The sequence below is a fragment of the Spermophilus citellus genome (assembly GCF_964194105.1).
Source record: "Spermophilus citellus genome assembly, chromosome: 13".
Lineage (NCBI taxonomy): Eukaryota > Metazoa > Chordata > Mammalia > Rodentia > Sciuridae > Spermophilus > Spermophilus citellus.
In genome coordinates, this window is record NC_138193.1 from 9,861,245 (window position 1) to 9,882,790 (window position 21,546).

A 21,546-nucleotide genomic window follows, 5' to 3' on the forward strand; every position below is an offset into this window, starting at 1 on the left:
CAGGGGTGTGCTCACCTAGAAATTGTTCTTGAGGACCAAACCCAGGCGGGAAACAAACTCTCAGTCATCTCTCTCTACAGCAGGCTTCTGAGCCCCGGCTGCACATCAGAATCACTTGACAGATTAAAAATCTGAGCTGGGCCCAGTGGTGCATACCTGTAATCCCAGCAGCTCAGGAGGCTGAGGCAGGAGGATTGGGTTCAAGGCAGCCTCAGCAACTTAGTGAGACTCTTGTCTCAAAATAAAAAGGGCTAGGGACGTACCTCAGTGGTTAAGCGCCCCTGGCTTCCATCCGTAGAGTTGAAAAAAAAACAATTTTTTTTTTCCTACCTGAGCCACTCCTGAGACTTCCAGTTTAGTCATTCTGGGCTCGAGGGTTTATTTTTGAAATAGTTTCATATCCACAGGCAAGTTCCATACACCCTTCACCCACCTGGCCTCCCCTGTTGACATCGTATGAAGCCTGGGTACATTTACGCACTGAACATGGACATGGGTGCAGTCAGTCCTCGGAACTGAACCACAGGTTTTCTTTGGGTTTTCAGGGGGTGTTTTTTTTCTTTTTTTTGGCAATAACGCTCTTGCTCCATTCCAGGACCCAATCTAGGATACCAGGTTCTACACAGAGCTTTCTTTTCCCAATTTTTATTCTTACATAATTACTCATAGGAAGTTGCAAAAATCGAGGTTCCCATGCACCCCTTACCTGGGTTCCCCCTACGGTTATTTGTTAGCTAATTACAACACAGTATCCAAATCAGGGCTTTGATACAGGTGCGGTGTGTCCTGGGCAGATTTGTGGAACTGCGCCCGTGTCACCACAGAGATCTCCCTGGGCTGCCCCTGGAAAGCCCCCCGTGCCATCCCCAGCCCCTGGAAGCCACTAACGTGTTCCTCTTTGCTCTCGTGTTGCCATTTCAAGACTGTTATATCAGTGGAGTCACAGTGACCATGTAGCACTCGGCACAATCCTCTGGAGACGCATCCAGGTTGTCACCTGCCGGTGGTTGGGTCCTTTCTCTTGCCAAGGGGTGTTCCATAGTGTACTTACCATCCTGTCGAACGATATCTGGGTGGTTCCAGTTTTCAGCTATTCCAAATAAAGCTGCTATGGACATCATGTTCATGTGCACATAGGTCTGTGCGAAGATCAACGTCCTGCTCTCAGATAAATGCCAGGGGTGCCATTGCTAGGTCATGGTTATTGCGTGTTTAATTCTTTTTTAGTGGGGGAAGGTACCAGGGATTGAATTCAGGGGCACTCAACCACTGAGCCCCATTTTGTATTTTTTATATAGAGACAGGGTCTCACTGAGTTGCTTAGCGCCTCACTTTTGCTGAGGCTGGTTTTGGACTTGTGATCCTCCTGTCTCAGCCTCCCAAGTCTCTGGGATGACAGGCAAGCACCACTGCGCCCTGCTGTGTTTAGTTAGCAACCAGCTTCAGGCACTTCAGAACAGAAATCCTCTTCCGCCACTGGGTGATGCTGCTGTTCCCTCTGGCTCTTCTGGGTGTGAGCAGAACCAGTGGCTTTCATCCCCTTTCCTGGATGGCTAGTAGTGGGCATTTTTTCATGCATTTTCGGTCACATCTCTGTCCCTGTCCTTGGCCCACTTTCTAATTGGGCTGTTTTTTGCTGTTCTGAGAGTTCCTCATCTATTCTAAATGCTAAAGTCTTTTGTGGGGTTTTTGGTTTGCAAGTCCTTTATCCTAGTCTCTACTGCTATTGTTTGGATCTGGAGTGTCAGGGCCACATGTTAGGGGCTCAGTCCTCAGCTTGCAGTGGCTCCTGGGAGGTGTGGACCCTGCAGGAGTAGGAACTGGTGGGAAGAAGGTAGGTCACTGGGGAGTGCGTCCTTGACAGGGACACTGGGACGAAGGTTTTTCATGTGCACGTCACTCTGCTGAGTACTCTGTCACGATGCACAGGCCCCTCGAGAGAAAACTAGGCGGCAGGGCCAGGTGACCATGGGCTGAGCCCTCTGAAACCATGAGCTCAAGTCCGTCCTTCTTCGTGAAGTGGATTATTTCAGGTTGTTATGGAAACAAAAAGCTGACACATGTAGCTTAGATTTCATCTTCTCTGCAGAGACTTATTCAGAACAAATGGTTTTAATTTTGAGGAAGTCACTTATTTCTTTTTATGCATTGTGCTTTTAGTGTCAAAAATTCTTCACCTAGTCTGAGGCCCCAGAAATTGTCTGTTTTTTTTTTCCATAAATGTGATCCATTTTGAATTAATCTTCATATAAAACTGAGGTCAAGGCTCTTTTTTTTTTTTTTAAGCCTATAGATGATCAATTGTTCTGGTACCCTTTGTTAAAAAGGCATCTACCTAGCCCCTACATACCTGTCCTTCTGCCAATACCACGTCTGTCCCTTGGTTTTTTAAAATATTTTTTTTAGTTCTCAGTGTATCTTTAATTAGCTGATTGATTGATTGATTGATATGTGGTGCTGAGAATTGAGCCTAGTGCCTCACACATGCTAGGCGAGTGCTCTGCCACTGAGCCCCAGCCCCTATGTAGTGAGCCTTAAAATCAATAGATTAGTTGTTCCTCCCACTTTGTTCTTTTTCAAATTGTTTAGGTTATACATTTTTCTTAAGAATTTGAGAATAACCTTGTTTACATCTAAAAATATTGCCAAGATAAACCTGTACGTCAACTTGGGGAGAACTGACGTCTTGACTGTGTTGTATCTTTTGGTCCATGAACATGGTATATTTTTCCATTTATTTAACTTCTGTTTTGGAGATTTCAGCATCTTTCCCTGCATGTTTTATTAGCTTTAAACCCAAGTATTTAATTTTTCTAAACAGTGGTACTGTTTTTAATTTGTTTTCACAAGTTCATTGCTGTTATGCAGAAATAGGGGTTTGTAAGTTTCTGATGTATCCTCAGATTTTGATGTACTCCCTCATCTTCTAGGTGGGTGTATCTGGTTAGGTAGACTCCTGGGGATTTCCAGTGTGTGCAGACAGGCTAGTGGTCTACTGATATGCAAGGTTTCTGACCTAATGATCTTTTAAAGCCTCCCCTGGTGATTTCTAATAAGCAGCCGAGGCTGAGAACCACTGCTCTTTGATCCGGTCCATCAATGAGCCGAGGTGCTCTGACAGCAAGACCCATGTGCATGGACCCCACACAAAGTCCACTCTGCACCTGGTGGCCTGTCTCAATGTCAGGCCTGCATTGTTACAAGGCTTGAGTTTGCTGCTAAGGTTGACAAGGCCTTGGGGCCCTGCCAGGCAGTCCCTGGTGCCCAAAAAAGACAAGTAGGCTACGGTAGGTCATCAACCAATTTAATGAACAAAAAAATAATGATGTGTATAAAAAGCCATTTTTGTCTGTCACTTGGTGTCCTCATTTTCTAGATGAGGAGTTGTCATTGCCATGGTCTACAGCGCCTGTCTGCCCACAGCCCCAGCATCTGGGCGTGCGCTGGCTGTCACCACGGGGCAGGAGCTGCCCCGTGGAACGGGTGTGGCCCCGGGGGGCTCTAGTCAGCCTTTCACAAGTATCATAGTCTTGTTCTTGGCCTGAGAAGGCCACCAAAGTTAAAGTCAAAATAACTGCTGCAGAATGAATGTCTGCCCTGTGAGGTCAACCCAGGACCCTGAGGAGGCCAGGCGCTGTCCCAGCCCTTCCCTCAGCCTGTGGTTCCCAGTTGAGGGCAGGGCTCTTTAGGACCCGCTTTCTGGCGTTAAGGAGCCAGCCCTGCCAGCGCTCAGGCCCACCCTGGGGAACTTGGAAACACGCACCGCCAGAGGGAAGAGCCCTGGGAGCTTGGGGGAAGGGGCCCTGGTGGCCTCCAGCTGGCAGGTGGGAATGCAGTGGCTGGCACATCCTGTGAAAGAGCACAGGGCTCTTCAGCATGCACCCCTGTGGGGATGAGTGGGGGGAGGGGTGGGGGTGGATGCGGCTGCAGGCCTGGTCTGGCCTCTCTAGGACCAGGGGCGGGAGGGCCTCAGGCACGAGGGTTGCGGGCCACCGCCCCAAGAGTTGGGTGGGCCACAAGCAAGCCCCAGCGCCCAGGCTCTCCAGCCCACGCGAAGGGCCACGGGCCAGCCACCAACGCTGCGCAGGCAGGCCACAGGGGGCCCTGAGGTGGAGGGCACGGGTCTCCCGGGACTGTGGCTCCAGCACCTCAGCCTTCGGCTTCTGAGCAACCCGGCGGGTGCTGGCGGCTGCTCTGCGGGGCGTCGCCCTGCTGAGGGGCCCTGCAAACCACCAGAACCCGCCTCCAGAGTCCGGAAGACCTGAGGTGCCTAGAGCCACTGCGGACCCTACCAGGGTTGCGGCTGATAGGACCCAGGCCCCGGGAGACCCCGCCAAGGGCAGCTGGCAGCTTCACCAATGCCGGACGCCTGCCGGGCTGGCTCGGTGGCCTCTCCTGTGTCCTGGGTGCAGCTGCTGGCCACATCTGAATCACCACCTGCAGGAGACTGGCCCTGGAGGAAGGCGAGGGCCAGGCTCCTGCTCTGGGGACAGTGGACACTGAGGAGGCCTGATGCCCAGTCCTGGTAGCTGGGCCAGGGCCCGTCAGCTTCTGCCCCACCCTGGGCTCCGCTGCCCTCCTGCCCTCGCCTGGACTGCAGCTCGCAGCTGTCTGTGGTCCTCTGCCTCAGTCCTTCCCAGCCCCAGCCCTAGTGGGGGACGCGGCTACCCTGCCACAAGCCGGGGTCTCTCCACCTGCAGGGCTCTGACTGCCCCTCAGCTCTGACAGGAAGCAGAGCCCCGAGGGGGATGGCCACTCTGCGGTGAGGCCCGCAGAGCACAGATGCAGGGAGAGGGGGAACGGAATGGTGGCTCTGAGGGACCCACAGGTCCGGGGCCTCAGCAGCGGGTGCGGGGATGCCCCACATGGGCCTGCAGCGCTTCCCGGATGCCCTGCTGCCAGTCTCGTGCCAGCTGCACCGGCGTCAGGGAGGCCTAGGGACAAGGACACCAGGTCAGTCCTCCCTTTCCCCCAGCCCCGGACGCAGGCCACCACCCCGCGGGGACTCACCGCGTTCTGCACGGCCAGCTTGGCCCCGTAGAGCAGCAGCAGTTTCATGGCCTTGTAGTGGCCGTGCCGCACGGCCTCATGGAGCGCTGTGTCCCCTTCCTGTGGGGAAACGGGAGGTCCCACTCGTGCCCTCACCCGAGGGCCCTCAGCAGGGTGGCAGGGGCTGTGACCGAGGGGACAGCGCCCTGGTCTGCTGCAGGGTGCCCAGCCGCTGTGCCTACCTTGTCCTGGGCATCAACGAGGGCTCCACACTCGATGAGGTGCTCCAGGCAGTTGGAGTGGCCCGTGCGCACGGCGACGTGGAGGGGGGTGCTCCAGATCTAGGAGGAGAGGGGCTCAGTGCCACGTCTAACCTGGTGGCCTCCTAGCTTCTCTTAACAGGCCACCCAGAGCAGGCCCTGGCTCTCTCACCTTGTCCCGTGCATTGACCCGGGCGCCCTGGTTAAGCAGCAGTTTGAGGATGTCCAGGTGTCCTCCTCGGCAGGCCCAGAACACAGGAGTCCTGTCCAGCTGTAACACAGAGGCCCCGAAGCCCTCAGACCTGCAGGGACGCTGCGCAGAGCATTGGCAGTGAGGAGCAGCCTCCCGGGACTCACCAAGTCCCGAGCATCCACGGTGGCACCGGCTGCCAGCAGCTTGCTCACCAGCTGGAGGTGACCCTTCAGACAGGCCCAGTGCAAGGCTGTGCGGTGCAGCTGGGGCAGAGATGGGGTTAGGAGGGTGCAGCTACCCGGAGCACCCACCTGTTGTTCAGAGGAGGTCCCCAAACACTTTGCCCATCCTGCCATCAGCAAGGGCTTCTCCCTCCCAGCTCAGGACGCCACTGGTTCACACCCCGAAGACAAGCTCTGTGGTCCCAGGCCAGGGCTGGGACCACAGTGTGACACTCCTGCTCGGACAGGTGCCACAAGCCCTCGCCCACTGCACACCTTGTCGTGGGCATTGGGGTCCCCTCCATCGGTCAGGAACTTGTCAATCAGGGCCTCCTGGTTCTCAGCAGCTGCCTTCAGGAACATCTCCAGGTCCACAGGCTCCAGCTGGGCCTGGGGCTGCGACTGGGTGAGGGGAAGGACAAGACCAAGTCACTCCCCAGACCTGTAGGCACCCGTGACCACAGTGTCACCAATGATTCCTGGACAGCTGAGGACCAGTACACCAATGCCCTGTGCAAGTAGTTCTCTTCAGTCTCCCCCTGAAATTCACATGTTGCTGGCACGGTGGCACATGCTACGATCCCAGCTACTTGGGCTGGGGCGGGAGGGTCACAGGCTTGAGGCCAATAGAGACAGGATCTTCCAAAAATTCAGATTGCATTTTAGCAAGATCCTGTCTCTAAGGATAGAAAGCGCTGATGATAAGCTCAGTGGCAGAGCACTTGCCTAGCACACGTGAGGCCCTGGCTGCCAGCCCCAGCACTGGGCGGGGACAGGGGGGGCTGAAGTCCTAACCCCTGTACCTTGAAATGAGACTTTATTGGAAATAGGATCCTTGCAGATATAACTAGCTAAGATGAGGCCGTGTGAAGGGTAGCCCTGTTCCAGTCTGACTGGTGTCCATCTTTATTTATTGGTCCCAGGGGTGCCACATCCTCCGCTGTTTTCTTATTTTGAGACAAGGTCTCACTGAGTTGCTCAGGCTGGCTTTGAACTCACAATTCTGCCTCAACCTCCTGAGTCACTGGGATTATAAGGGCATGCCACTGTGCCCAGCTATTGGTGTCCCTTTAACGAGGGAGTTTGGACCCGGGGGGAAACCACCTGAGGAAGGGATGTTGTGTGTGCAGGCCAGGGAGTGCCGGAGAGCCACAGCAGGAGCCGGGGCAGAGCCTGCAGAGGAAGCGGCTTGAGTTCTGTGGCTTGAGTCCCCAGTCGCCCTAGAAAGCCATCACGGCTCCAGTGTGGAGTCCATGTGGCTCCTGGTGGCCCCAGTACTACTCTTCCCCAAGCACCCCCCACCCAGGGACAGGGGCCTTCACTTCTGGACCTGAGCCCCGGGCCCTTGCGGCCTCCCAGCCTCGACTTCTCACCTTAGCCACGGGCTCAGGTTTCCTGGGGGGGACTCTGCGTCTCAGTCTCAGTCGCTTTTCTTTCCGTCTTTGAACTAAGTTTTCCAAGTCAGCCACGGTCTCCAGGTTCAGTCTGGAGCTGTTGAATCTTTCCAGCTGGGGTGGGAAGTGGCAGAAGGCGAGGCCAGGCCAGCCATCAGCCTGTGGCTGGGGCCCTGGGGCAGCCTCTTGGTTGGTGTGCTCCTGGGCTGCTCTGCCCAGAGACACAGCACCAGCCTGGCCCCCAGGCCCTCGCTGAGAGCAGCCCAACCTGGACTGGCCACCCCCCAACAGCACTCACTTTCCTCTTCTTCTCTTCTTCCAATTTTAGCTTCTCCCGGGCCACGGCCTCTTGGAGTCCCAGCCTCCAGTCGGTAGGCCAGCCTCCAGGATCAGGAACTTCAGGCCCAAATCCCAACGTTTTCCCTTCAACCCTCTCTCCGCTCACCTGCAGGACAGGATGTGGGTGAGCAGCCCGGGAAACCCGAGGGAGGAACCCACAGGAAGCCTGGTGCAGGACCAGGGAGACCCTGACCGGCTGAGCTGGGAGTCAGCCTGACCCTCCCTCCCCGAAGCTCCCTGGTGCTCTGGAGCATGGCAGACTCTGACCCCTGTGGTGGTCCACACCCACTGTGGCAACCACAGGCATCGGAGGCCAGGCCCAACTGGCCGCTGCCTCCCCTGCCCTGCTCAGCAGCCTGCAGGGTTCGGGGCATGTGGCCACCTCTATTTATAGTCCTGGGCCGTGTCCAGGAGCCCAGTGCAGATGACACCTTAGCTTCCCTCTTGGGCTATTGTCCCTAGATTCCTACCAGCTTGTGCTACACTGTCACCTGACTCCAAAATTCTAAACCCCTGGGCTCAGCTCCCTGCCTTTGGTGAAGCTGTTTCTACCTCAGTAAAAGGGGCTCAGACCAGCACTTCCCAAGGGCACAGAGATGACCCGAGCTGCTGGGAGCTGGGCCGCGCTGAGGAGCGCGTGGGGTGGGGAGAAGGGCTGGGTGACAGGACAGCAGCTCAGGGCTTCCAGCCAGCACAAACACATGCCCTTCTGTGGCACCTGCCAATGTAACCTTCCCTGGGCCCTCCAGGCCCCTCCTGGCAGGGGCTATGGCAGGCGGGGGCCACTGGCCGACCATGGGCCTGCCGGACAGCATACCTCACACCCTCTAAAACTGACACCCTGAAATGTCATTTCTCTCTGTCCAGAGCTCACACAGCACCCCCTCCCCCATACCCTCTGGACATTTCCAGAGCAAAGGCCATCATGGTGCTTGTACGAAAGGAACGCCTCGCTACCCCTGTGTCTTCTGCAGTCACCTGGCACTTCCTATTCTGCTACCCAGTTCAGGGCAAACTCACTAAACTCATGCTGAGGGTGCAGCTCTGTCTAGGTGCTTGTGAGGCGTCACAAAACACCAAAAAGACTCAGGAGGATGAGGCAGGAGGGTCACAAAGTTTGAGGCCAGTTTGGGCAACTTAGCAAGACCCTGTCTCTAAGAAGAAAAGGGCTGAGGATGTAGCTCAATGGTAAATTGCTCAGGTTCAATCCCAGGACCAAACCCTCAAACCAACCAACCAACCAACCGACCAACAAAACCCCCCAACAAACAAAAAGCAAGAGAACAAACGTCAGCAAGCTCAAGGGTTTTCATGTCCACCATCGCCCAACTCCTGCCCGCTGTCTCCCTGCCCTGCCCTGAAGCCCCTCAGCACCTCGCATGAGAATCAGACAGAGACCAGGAGAGAACCCGGGCCTCCTTGTCCTCCCCGAACCTCAGACCATGACAAGAGCTGCCACCCTCCAGCCAGCAGGTGCCATTCTGCTGGGACAGTCTGCCCCCCACCCCACCGTGTCCTCACCAACTGCTGAATGCTGACAAAGTCCATGGTCCCCCCTGCTCTCCACACCCCCAGTGAGGGGAGCGCGCGGCTCAGCCCTTTTATAGGAGAGCCGAGGCCCGGGGGCAGGGAGGACAGGCTTGTGCCAGGACCAGATGACTCTGGAGGGCTGTCACACTCACCAAAATACCAGCCTGGGACTGTGGCCCTCGGAGGGCAAGAAAAGGTGCAGCCAGGAGCTGAGTCGGCCACCTCCTAGACAGCCACTGCCCTGCACCTGCCACACCCACGTCCCAGGGAGCCCGGCCCCCAGCCCAGAGCCTGGGGACGTTCCCCACTCTTCTGGTCCAGAGCCCACTTGTGAGGAGCCCAGCCCCAGTCTCCTGTTGTGTCTGGCTGCCTGGGCACCAGCCCAGCTGCCCCCGCACAAGGCCAGAGTCCTCCCGAAACCTTGGGAGGGACAGGAGCAGAGGCTGACCTACTGCCTCAGGAATCCCCGTGGCCTCTCCAAGAGGGACCCAGGTCTCACGCCATGGCCCAGTCCACCAGTCTCAAGGCCACCCTTCCTTCTCCGTCCCTCCCTCACCTCAGCTGACAGCCCCATCACCAGGAGGCGGTCATCGGTCCTCTGTCCTGTAGAAGTCCTCCATGCCCCCAGGCAGGACCCACCAGACACTCTTGGGACATGGCGTGCCCCTCCACAGGCACAAGGGACTGAGGCTGCAGGTTCCAGTTAGCGGGTGACCCTGAGACCCCTCTCCTTGTCAGATGTCCTGAATCTCCTTCAGAAGCCACGTATGCCCTTCTCCCAGCTGTGCTGAACTCTGCTTTGACCTTTGAAAGGAAACCAGATAGCTGGTAAATAAGGCTCCAGAATCAGAGCCACACCATCAGAGGTGACCAAAACAGGAAGAAAGCTGTGGCCGAGGAGGCCCCGTGGTCCCAAGGCTGCAGAGGCCTTGGGGAACTGGGGAAACCCAGAGCTTCTAAAGGACCCGATTCTGAGGCCTGGGGGTGTCTTCTTTCAACAAAGTCTCCAGAGTCTGAGGGGGAAGGGCTTCGCAGGGCAGAGCCAGGGCAGGCAGGAAGTCAGATGCCAGCTGAGCCCTCTGCCGTCCACTCGGCCTCCACCTCCTGTGACAGCAGGGGACAGGGCGTCCGAGCCAACAGGATTCATCTGAAGTCCTCAGCAGAAAGCCAGTCCACCCCCTGACACTAATGGCTCTGTCATCAAGATCCCCAGCACTGACTTTAAACAGAAAATCCAGACGTAGAGCCCAAGTCCCCCGGATGAGCCTCCTGCCTCGGTGGCCCAGGGAAGCCATAGTGCTGGCTCAATGCACGCCTCTGCCTTCCTCTGTGTCTCGTGCCCTGTTGTTCCTAGAGACTCTGTGCCGTGGACACACCAGCACACGCCGCACGCCAGGAACATGCCCCTGCCCCACGGGCACCCTGGGTAGCACCCTTTCTCCTGAACACCCAGGTTCTCATGCCCCACTGCTGTTTGCTGCTGCTATTGTTTTCTCTACAGTCTGGGACCGACCCCAGGGCCTTGCACGTGCAGGCCAGCGCCACGGCTCTCTGAAAAGGCCTCTGTAGATAGACATTTTTTTTTAACTTTTACTTATTTTATGTGGTGCTGAGGATCAAACCCAGGACCTTGCACATGCGAGGTGAGCGCTGTATCACTGAGCCACAACCCCAGACCGAAAGACATCTTTTATCCATGGAGGAATCTCTCTAGGTAGGCACAGAGAAATCAGATTACTGGCCCTGCTCATTTTATTTAAATAGATTTTGCAAAATTGCCACCCACAGTGACTGTACCAGTTCCTATGAATAGATACCAACAAAGACAAGTGATAATACGAAAGAAAATTAAAAAATTAATGTAAGCTGGGTGCAGTGGCATACACCTGTAATCCTTGTGGTTCTGGAGGCTGAGGCAGGAAGACTGCGAGTTCAAAGTCAGCCTCAGGGGCTGGGGATGTGGCTCAGGCGGTAGCGCGCTCGCCTGGCATGCGTGCGGCCCGGGTTCGATCCTCAGCACCACATACCAACAAAGATGTTGTGTCCGCCGAGAACTAAAAAATAAATATTAAAAAAATTCTCTCTCTCTCCCCTCTCTCACTCTCTCTTAAAAAAAAAAGTCAGCCTCAGCAACGTGAGCCACTAAGCGAGACCCTGTCTAAATAAAATACAAAATAGGCTGGCTTAGTTAGTTGAGTGCTCTTGAGTTCAATTCCAGGACCACCCCCCAAAAAAAGGCATATATGCAAAACAGTGTCAATACCAGAATATAAACAACTCCTACAAATATAAAGAAAAAAATTAGCTGGTTGTGAAGATGCTTGCCTATAATCCCAAAGACCCAGGAGGCTGAGGCAGGAGGGTCACAAGTTCAAGGCCAGCTTCAGCAAATTAGTGAGGCCCCAAGCAACTTAGTGAGACCCTATCTCAAAGTAAAAAAGGGCTGGGGGTGTAGCTCAGGGTAAAGCACCCCTGAGTTCAATCCGCCCCCCCCCCCCGACCAAAAAAAAAAAATTTAATGGGCACAGGCAGGCAGTTCAGAGACAGGTGTGCAAGTCTCGCCAGTAATTAGCAACGCAAAACAAAACAGAGCCAAGGAGACTTCCTACTCCCTGGATTACCAGGGTCAGTGAAATTGTTTTATAAAAGCCAGTGTGGACAAAGCTTTGGAACTGGGCACTCTTGTAAGTTGTGGGCAGTGTGCCAGATCCTCAGATGCGTCCCCCAGATTCACCTGCTCAGTCCCCAGAGCCACCCTGAGTACGCTCTCCTCTGATCCTCACCTCACAGCCCTGGAAACTGGAGCCATACAGGTAACATGGCTGTGCCAAGATCCCTCAGTGGCTCTGTCATCAAGATCCCCAGTGGCTCCGTCACCTCGTCAGGTTTTCCTCTAGTATTCACCTGGTTTTGGGGGTTTCATTTTTGAGACAGGGTCTTACCAAGTTGCTGAGGCTGGCCTCCAAGTTGTCCTGTCCCAGCCCCCCAAGTTGCTGAGGTCACAGGTGAGCAAGCCCCAGCTAGTTTTGTTTTTATATTAAGGTCTTTCATTCTTGGAATTCAGTTTGAATGAGGTAAGGATATGAGTTTATTTGTTTCCAGATGAGTGGCCGTTCATGTGACAGCAACGTAGAATATGCTCCTCTGTCCAGGCGTCCACACTTCTAGCCACACTTCCCCCTGCCACGCGGGCTCTCGGGGTCTTAGCCACAGCTTCCTGCCTGCAGCTGGGTGCTGGGCAAGGCAGGGGCCTGGACAGCTGTCGGTGTCCCTTCAAGGGCGGCCTGATGCAGGGGGGCCTCAGCTGGCCAGCAGGCCACGCAGGTCGCTGTTGCAGGGCAGCAGGTCGCAGGCCAGCCGTGCCTTCCGGTCGCGCACAGCCTTCAGAGTGGGGCTGTGCTGCAGCAGCAGGCAGCAAATGTCCACGTGCCCCTTCTCGGCTGCCTGTGGAGACAGGGGTTTCAGAAGGGCTCCTTGGGCCTGTGCCTGGCTCCACTTCCAGGAGTGTTCCTCTCACTCCTACAAGGCCTGGAAATGGAGATGCTGCTGGCTGCAGAGGTCCCTAATTCCCACTACCCAAGGACCTGTATGTGCCCGGTGGGGTGCCCAGCCTGTTATTCTTCTTGCTTCCTTTGCCAAGGCCACTCTTGTTTGGACAGACTTGCTCATTAAGAACAAGAACAGAACCTTGAACCTGCAGGCATCTCCAGCCAGGCGCTGGGAGCCTGGGCAGAGAACATGGACACAGCCCTGCCCGGGAATGGAAATGAGCAGGGAAACGGGGGCCCAGGCCCCACTTTCTCTGTCGCGTTCCTCACAACTAAAACACACAGAGTCACTCCAGGGGAACTGGGCTGCACGAAATAACCACACAAGAGAGGAGATACCTTTTTCTTTGGGGTCCTGTAATGGCTCCTCTGACCTTATGGTTCCGGGTGGGGGGGGGGACAGAGAGGGAGGGAGGGAGGGAGGGAGGGAGAGCGCTGACCCCTTTTATTGAGGAGAAGCCATTCAAATGAGGCAAGGGGTCAGTTTCAGGGGATTGAGTCCAGCTTCCTGATGTCTGCTGTCGGCTGGTTGACTGACATCTAGGAAGGCCCCACCCAAAGGCAGAGCAAGAGAAGGGACACACAGAGAGCGTTTCCCAAACAGGGCAAAGGGGTGATATCACAAAGGAGCAGCTGAGGGGAGCTTAATCCATGGGGCGACACACCATGTCTGAAGGTCACTGGGAGATGTCTAGGTCACTGTGAGATGTAGTGACGGTCAAAGCCTCTCGGCTCCAGGATGGAAGGTCATTCAGAGTGGCTGTCCACATTTCTCCTTCTTTTCTGAGACAGAAAACCCTGTTCTAAATATCGCTATCTAACCTACCTCCTCCAAAAGACAACAGAGGTCAGTGATTCACATTAATGATCTCATTTAGCCTTCACTGACCCTCAGGAACCATGTTAATCCCACTTACAGAGGAAGAAACATAAGCTAATATAAACTAAGTAACTTGCCCAAGGTCACAGAGCAGCCTGGGACCCTAAGCCAGGTGGGTCTGGCTTTAGAGTTTGAGCTCTTCCCACTCTACCCCAGTGCTGGGGGTGGAACCTGGAGCCTGGGGCATGTCAGGCAAGTGCTCTGCCACTGAGCTAAATCCCCAACCCCAGTCCTTTTTGTATTGTATTTATAGACAGGGTCACAGTGAGTTGCTTAGGACATCATGAAGTAGCTGAGACTGGGTTTGAACTTGTGATCCTCCCGTCTCAGCCTCCTGAGTGGTTGGGATTACAGGTGAGCGCCATTGCACCAGTGGGTGACTACAGGGGCTTTTGAGAGGTATCAGAATTAATACTAGTAGCGACCACCATTCCAAATTTGAATCCAAACCTCTGTCTGCAGATCCCCCTGGAGAGCACAGATTGAGGACTCTGGGCTCTGCTGCCTCAATTTGGGTGGCGCTGTGCTTCGAGCAGCTGTGAGGGGTCCCACCTAACTTTTTTTTACGAAAAATGAAGTGCTAATGTTTTCGAAGTCCATTTAAAAAACCACACACCGAACAAAACCAAAAACGTATGTCCATCACCATCTCTATATACCTACCCCCAGGTTCTCACTGTGGGCGAGGGAAGGGGCAGCGCTGTAGCTGAAAGCGGCCAGCTGTGGGCACACAGCCAAGCACACCCCAGCAGTGTCCTGCCGAGATGCTCCCTGTGCATGTGGCAGCAGAACACCTGGGCCGCGGCACCCAGCGCCCATTAGAGGGGCCGAGGCAGGCAGAGCTCAGGGGTAGGCGACCCTGGCCAGCCTGGCAGTTTGGCTCTGGACTTGGGAAGAGAGCTTTTGTAGACTGCAAAGAGGGCAGGGCTTGATGAGACTCTTTGGAAACCACTGCTCTGGTGGGAAAACCAGGGTGGAGACAAGAGGTGAATAGGTTCACATACACGGGCCTCTTGCTGAGACCCCTCTGCAAGATGCACGAGAACTGCCTGGAGGGGGCACCCAGAGACCAGGGGCAGACCCTTGGCTTCAGGCTCTTCCCCACAAGAACAGGAGTTTCTGGTCAAAGGAGTTTAATGGCACCACCGTGGCAGTGAGCTGGAAGTGGGCTGCCAAGCAGGGAGGGGGGAGTGTCAGAAAAAGCACCCCTCAGGGCTCCACAGGACAGAGAGCTGAGCACCTGGCTCATGTCCGTTGTGTGCACAGGAAAAAGGCTGGGAAATCGCGCTGATCCTTGGGAGTTGGCACACACTGAGGCTGCAGGTGCTCTTCATTTCCTCCTCTACACTTTCCCGTTCCCCATGTTTTCTACCGTGAAGATGTCGTTAACCTTTATAATAAGAAAAAGCGAGTTCTACAAGTGGCAGAGGGACGCACCTTGTGAAGACTGGTCATGCCATCGTCGTCCACCAGCTGGGGGTTGGACCCGTGTGCGAGCAGCAGCCGGGCAACCTCAGTGTGCCCACAGTAGCTGGCCCGGTGCAGTGCAGTGGCGCCCCCGTGCGTCTGGGCATCGCACTTGGCCCCGCTCTCCAGCAGAAACTGACAGACAGCATAGTGCCCATTGCGGCTGGCGTAGTGCTGCAAGGACAGAGGCTGTGGCTAGACAGCAGGACCCAGGCAGGTGACAGGGTGGTGGGGGAGACATGGGCTCTGTAGCAACGGGGGCCCAGCTTAGGGACTACCTGCTACTGCGCATCCTAGCATCAGTTTCTCCTACTGGAATAAACATTCCCACCTCATAAGACGGTCATGAAAATAAAATGAAATACCTGATGTAAAGCTCTTATACTAATTAAAACATCCAGGTTCACATGAGGCTTAAAAAAGAAACTTTGCAGCTAGACGTGGTGGTGCACACCTGTAATCCTAGTGACTCGGGAGGCGGAGGCAGGAGGATTGTACATTTGAGGCCAGCCTCAGCAATTTAGTGAGGCCCTAAGCGACTTAAGACCCTGTGTCTCAAAATAAAAAAAAATTTAAAAAGAAAACTGGAGATATGCTCAGTAGTTAAGCATCCCCAAGTTCAATTCCCAGTACCAAAAAAACAAACACGAAGCTTTGCTGAAATATAGGGAACATAAAATGCCAGTCACCTTTCCATCACTGTGACAAAGATAATCAGCTTAATAAGGGAAGTTTGGCCTGGGGCAGAGCTCAACGGTGGAGCATAGGCCTAGCTTGTGTGAGGCCCTGGGTGTGACCCCTGGCAACACAAAAACAGTAGCAACAAGAACAATGACAATGACAATGAAAAGATCCAGACGTGGTTGGCTGGCCTGCTGCTTTTGGGCTGGTGGCGTCAGCACACCATGGGGATGGGTGCAGGCAGGTGAAGACACTGACCTTGTGGCATCTGGAGAAGACAGACAGGAAGGGCACCCCCCCATGACCTCACCTCCTTCCCTTTGGCCACTTCCTACAGGGTCCCCCCCTCCTAGGAGCACTGAAGGCCGGCCTCTAGGGGACACTTACTGGGGCAGTGAAGATACAAGGTAAACACACTCCCCCCCCTCTCTGACCCTGTGTGCTCCTCAGACTCACCAGGGCAGTGTAGCCAGCAGAGTCCGGCTGGCTGGGGTCTGTGGACTTCTGGATGAAGTGCTTCACTCGGTTCAGGTCTCCATTCAGGGCTGCCGACCAGATTCCTGCAGAAAGACAGCCACGGTACTAAGCAGGGCAGATGATAGGATTTCTTAGCATTTCCGCTATTTTTTTTTTTTGTACTGGGAATTGAACCCAGAGACACTTAACCACTCAGCCACATCCCCAGCCCTTTTATTTTTATTTTGCTAAGTTTCTTTCTTTCTTTTTTTTTTTTTTAAGAGAGAGAGTGAGAGAGGGGAGAGGGAGGGAGGGAGGGGGGGAGAGAGAGAGAGAGAGAGATAATTTATTTATTTTTTTAAAATAAGCTCTTTAAATTTTTTTTTTAATATTTATTTTTTAGTTTTCGGCGGACACAACATCTTTGTTGGTATGTGGTGCTGAGGATCGAACCTGGGCCGCACGCATGTCAGGCGAGCGCGCTACCACTTGAGCCACATCCCCAGCCCTATTTTGCTAAGTTTCTTAGGGCCTTGTTAAGTTGCTGAGGCTGGCCTCAAACTTGTGATCTTCTTGCCTCAGGCTCTTGAGTCTCTGAGGTTACAGGCTACATCATTATGCCTGGTTGAAACCTGAAACTTTTGAGTGCCGACAGGACATCACAAGTGGAAAATTCTACACATGATTTCACATAATGGTTTGCAGTGAAAACAGGCCTAATAAGAATATCGTATGAAATTACCTTCAGGCTAAAAAGAATAAAAATTTTTTTTAAAATTACCTTCAGGGCTATGTGAATAAGGTTTATGTGAAAGAAACATAAGTGGATGTTGTGTTTAGACTTGGATCCCATTCCCAAAATATCTTAAATATTTGCAAATATTCCAAAATCAGAAAAAAAAATCTCAAATCTGCAACACTTCTGGTCCCAAGTATTTGGGATAAGGGATGCTCAACTTGTATTTACTATGTACCTAGTACTGTTGTAGGCACTAGGGGTCAGCTGACAAAATAACCCTAATCCCCCCCTACACACAATGGCTTTATGGAACTTTTCTTTATTCTTTTTTCTTTGGTGGTGGTACTGGAGATTGAACTCAGGGGTGCTCTAGTACTGAGCTATACCCCCAGCCCTTTTTAAAATTTTGAAACAGGGCTTCACTATATTGCCCAGGCTAGCCTGGAACATGCAATCCTCCTGCCTCAGCCTCTGGAGTCAATGAGATTACAGGCATGCATGATACTACAGAGTAATTACACTCTAATTAAAGGAGAAAGATGAAAATAATATGTGTATATATATGTTTATATACCTTATATATAGGTATGCATAATCTGCTGTACACCTATGTTCAAAAACTATACATATAATCATGTATATACCTGTATACATAGTATTCTGTATACTTGGTAAGTCAGGTTGTGCTAAGTGCTCTGAAGAAGACAGGGAAGGGCTGTATGCAGTGGGTAGGGATGGCCTCTCTGACGAGGTAACACACGAACAAAACAAAGGAAATGAGAAAAGGCATCACTTGAATAGATGCATGAAGAAATAAAAGCAGAAGAAACTCCCCCCAAAACCAGATACCCTGACCTATGCAACTTGGAGGTACAGGACCTAAATCTTCATTATTCCCCAAGTTAATTATGTTATATATGGGGCTGGGGCTCAGGGGTAGAGCACTTGCCTAGCATGTGTGAGGCACTAGGTTTGATTCTCAGCACTATGTATAAATAAATGAACAAAATAAAGGTACATCAACAACTAAAGAAACTTTTTAAAAAAGAATATTATATACAGAGGTTTAACAAATTAGTGCACATACAAACGTGGCATATGAATCCCACTATTATGTATATTTATAATGCACCAATTTTAAAAAGTTATAATCTAAGTTGAGTGTGGTGGCACATACCTGTAATCCCAATAACTCAGGAGGCTGAGGCAGGAAGACCAGGAGTTCAAAGCCAGCCTCAGCAACTTCGTAAGGCCCTAAGCAACTTAGTAAGCCCCTGTCTCCACATAAAAATAAAAAGGGCCTGGGAATATAGCTCAGTTGGTAGAGGGCTTGCCTTGCATGCTCAAGGTCCTGGGTCCAATCCCAGCACCACAAAGTAAATAAATAAACAAAAAGGTCTGGAAATGTAGCTCAGTGGTAGAGTGCTCCTGGGTTCAATCTCCAGTATCAAAAAATAAAAATTAAAATAATTAAAATAGAAACAAAAAATACAGAGAACATTTAAAAGTTATCAAAAAGAAAAGATCATCATGCATCAAAGACCAACAGATTTACAGCAGACTTAACAACTGTTGCAGATACAAACAGATAAATAATAATATTTCCAAAGGACTAAGGGAAAAAACCTAACCTGTCAACCTCGAATTTTATGCATAGCTAAGTTATCACAAGTGTAGGGGAAGGAACAGACAGCATCTTCCCTGAAAAAACTATTAAGCAGCTATTAACTATGTACTTTTGGCGACTCATGGTGGCACATACCTGTAACCCCAGCAGCTCAGTAGGCTGAGACAGGAGGATTGCAAATTCAAAGCCAGCCTCAGCAACTGAGCCAGGCCCTAAGCAACTGAGCAAGATCCCGTCTCTAAATAAACTATAAAAAAGGGCTGGGGTGCTGGGGTTGTGGCTCTGCGATAGAGCGCTTGCCTAGCATGTGTGAGGCCCTGGGTTAGATCTTCAGTACCACATAAAAATAAATAAAATAAAGGTATTATGTCCAACTACAACTAAAAAATGTTTATTTTTTTTTTTAAAAAAGGGCTGGGGACGTGGCTTAGTAGTTAAGCACCCCTGGGTTCAATCCCTAGTACAAAAAAAAAGTACTTTTGAAAGAAGAAAAATGAACCCAAAGAAAAGATATGATTTGAAGGGGGAAAAATTCACACAACAAAATTGATAAAGATTTTATCATCGTGGGAAATAGAGAACAAATGAATAAGCAAAATGATGTCAGGTATCAATAATGCTCTGAGGAGAGCAAGGTGACAGGTGTTTGTTTCAGAGCTACCTAGAGGGGAAGGGCCCTGCCTTGGACAGTACAAGTTTTCTTTCTCAATAGCAGCACTGACCTTCTGGTGGGGAACATTCCTTGTGGTGGGGAGCTGATGTGGGTATCAGGGGATGTATACAGCACCCTTCCATGTAACAACCAAAAAATGTATCAGGAGGTAGAACTGTCCTCTCTTGAGAACCCTAGAAGAGGGTGTTCTGGGAGGGCCTCTATGAGGAGATGACACGGAGCTGCCATATGAAAACAAAGTACTAGATAGCCTAAATGTTGGAGAAGGTCACTCTAAGGAGATGGGACCGCAAGTGCAATGACCTTCATGGGAAAAGGTCTTGTATCTTTGAGAAACCAAAACAAGAATGGAGGAAAGCAAGGATGGGAACTGAGATGAGTGCGAGAAGTGGAGAAGGTGACATCAGCTCCAGACCTCTGTGGGCCACTATACGGAATCTGGATTTATTCTAAAAGCAACGGGAACTGCAATGATCTGGTTGAGTATTTTCAAAAAGTTTCTCCGCTGCTGGGTGGAGAGGAGAAAACGCTGAAGGAGCACGGGTGGCGGCAGGAGAGGTAGAGGATGCAGCAGGCGCAGGAGCCACTGCATGGCAATGGGGAAGTATGAATGCATGAGCGGCGGCAGCACCCAGCCACCACCTGGAGACAACGTTATTATGACTGCAGAACATGCCTCTTCCAGGTGACACAGCACGCAGCACAGTGGTTCTGAACAGAAGAGGGACCTCGGCTCCCAGCCTTCCTTACTAGCAGCATGATCTCTGGACCATCTGGGGCCGGTAGGTGGGGACGTGGCCACCTGCCTCGCGCTCTTTGCCCCGGCAGGAGCTTCTACACCCGCCGGCACGGCACGCTCGCCGGCTCAACAGGGCCAAATCCCCTCGCCGCGCGGCCCAGGCCTGACGCCCCATGCCCTCCAGGTGGGCACGATACCCCAGCGGAAGACTGGTCCTCTAACCCCCGAGCGACTGTCTCTCTCAGGTGAGGAGCCAGGCCCTGCCATGCCACTTGGCAAAGTTATGGAAACCAATGCCTCGGACTCCCCGGCTCCACGCGAGACCAGGTGTCCAGGGACGCGCCCGCGCCGGGGTCTGCAGTTCCCAGCAGCGCGGGGGCTGTGCGCCTGTCGCCCTGCAGCCCTTTGGCACCAGGCCCAGGAGCGCCGGGCTCGGTCCTTTGCCCCGCATCCGTGCCGGCGGACTCTGGGGCCGCGCGGCCGCCTCACCCCTCTCGAAGTCCATCTCCTCCAGCGTCTGCTGCACGCCGGGCACCGCCACCGGACGTGAGCAGCAGTGTGGGTCCGCAAAGGGCCGCGGTGCAGCCATCCCAGCCTCGCAGGTCGCCAGCCAGGCCTCAGTGAGCCCGGAGGGCGGACGCAGTGCCCACCCCGCCACCCTAATCTGACCAATCGGCGCCAGCGACTGTCTCCAGAGTCCCGTCCCTCTCCAGAGCTGACCAATGCAGTGTCTAGGCCTTTGCTCAAGAACCAATGCGGCGGCGGGGCGGGACTTGCTGCGCCGGGCCGCGCTCCGACGCCGCCGCGCGAGGGCGCGCGAGGCTAAGCGGTGGGCGGCGGAGTGGCGGTCTCGGGTCCGGGGCTGGACGCCAAGGGAGTGCCGGACGCCGCGGGGAGGGCGAGCAGCGCTGCCGCGCCTTGTAGGGTATGGGGACCAGGCGGCTGGCCTCCGCCAGCAGCTTTTGTCACGTTCTCCAGAACCCAGCCCTTTAGAGGCCTCGCCAGCTCTTTCCGTTACTGCCCTCGACCCACCCAGATCCCCACGGTAGCGGTCATCGGGCGCGCTCCGCGGTCCTTCACGCCTCCTTTCCCGCACCACCCAATGCAAGCCGACCAGGGGCGGCGCAGTGGCCGCCCGAAAGGCCCCGGATTCCGCCCCCCTTCCTTAAAAGTCTATTAGGGAGCGGGTGACAACATGTTCTGCGCCTGGGTGCAGCCACGAGGGCAGGGCAGGGCAGGCCAGGGCCTCTGTTTCTTTCAGTCACCCCCCACCTGAAGTGGAACCCGGCAGTGCTGTACCACCTAGCTGCACCTCCGGTCCTAAATATTTTTAAACAGGGTCTCCCTAAATTGCCCGGGCTGGCCTACAACCTGCGAGAATACCACCTGTCTGTCTTTTGAGTAGCTGGGATTGTGACCCTGAAATCAATCCTCGTGTGTCCCTCAAGAGATCCTCTGGGCTGTCATCGGCAGACCATGTGCTGAGTGTAGCACGCTTCTGATCTGGCCTTCTCAACCCACGCTCGCGGAGACCCAGGGCGCCAGCCTGATCAAGCAGTCAAGTGCGTAGGGAGACCTCGTTTGCACTGCCTTTCCATTGCCTCTGCTCCTGGGCGTGAGCTCGTTGTGTCCGAACCCGTCAGGAGCACTCAGAAATGAATCCAAGCTAGGGCCTGTTGTTTGTCTCGCGGAACATCTGGACCCTGTACCACCCTCTCACCAAGAGAAGGGCTTGGAACACACTGGGTGGCAGGAGGGGAAGTTCCTTCCCTACATGGTTGTGGCACTGAAGACTTGGCATTCTTGCATC

The 21,546-nt window shown here is 53.6% G+C and overlaps 2 protein-coding genes across 5 annotated transcripts; both read right to left on the reverse strand.

The window, feature by feature from the left end:
- Nucleotides 1-3,287: 3,287 nt before the first annotated feature.
- On the reverse strand, nucleotides 3,288-9,064 carry ANKRD23 (ankyrin repeat domain 23). 4 transcript variants are annotated; one of them, XM_081265510.1, is made up of 9 exons: nucleotides 8,918-9,064; nucleotides 7,356-7,502; nucleotides 7,037-7,171; nucleotides 5,940-6,065; nucleotides 5,607-5,705; nucleotides 5,422-5,520; nucleotides 5,232-5,330; nucleotides 5,011-5,109; nucleotides 3,288-4,934 (listed from the first exon to the last, which is right to left on the reverse strand). In XM_081265510.1, the coding sequence occupies exons 1-9, from the start codon at nucleotides 8,942-8,944 to the stop codon at nucleotides 4,839-4,841; spliced, it is 927 nt and encodes a 308-aa protein (XP_081121636.1). In that variant the 5' UTR covers nucleotides 8,945-9,064; the 3' UTR covers nucleotides 3,288-4,838. The 4 variants fall into 4 exon arrangements, with proteins under 4 accessions (XP_081121636.1, XP_081121637.1, XP_081121638.1 ...); XM_081265511.1 differs by lacking the exon at nucleotides 5,607-5,705 and having other exon boundaries at nucleotides 5,422-5,562; XM_081265512.1 differs by lacking the exon at nucleotides 7,356-7,502 and having other exon boundaries at nucleotides 8,918-8,959.
- A 1,989-nt stretch (nucleotides 9,065-11,053) lies between these two features.
- Nucleotides 11,054-20,841, reverse strand: ANKRD39 (ankyrin repeat domain 39). Its single transcript, XM_081265518.1, has 4 exons — nucleotides 20,226-20,841; nucleotides 15,959-16,062; nucleotides 14,792-14,995; nucleotides 11,054-12,370 (listed from the first exon to the last, which is right to left on the reverse strand). Exons 1-4 carry the CDS (start codon nucleotides 20,323-20,325, stop codon nucleotides 12,227-12,229), a joined length of 552 nt encoding a protein of 183 aa, XP_081121644.1. The 5' UTR covers nucleotides 20,326-20,841; the 3' UTR covers nucleotides 11,054-12,226.
- Nucleotides 20,842-21,546: the final 705 nt, after the last annotated feature.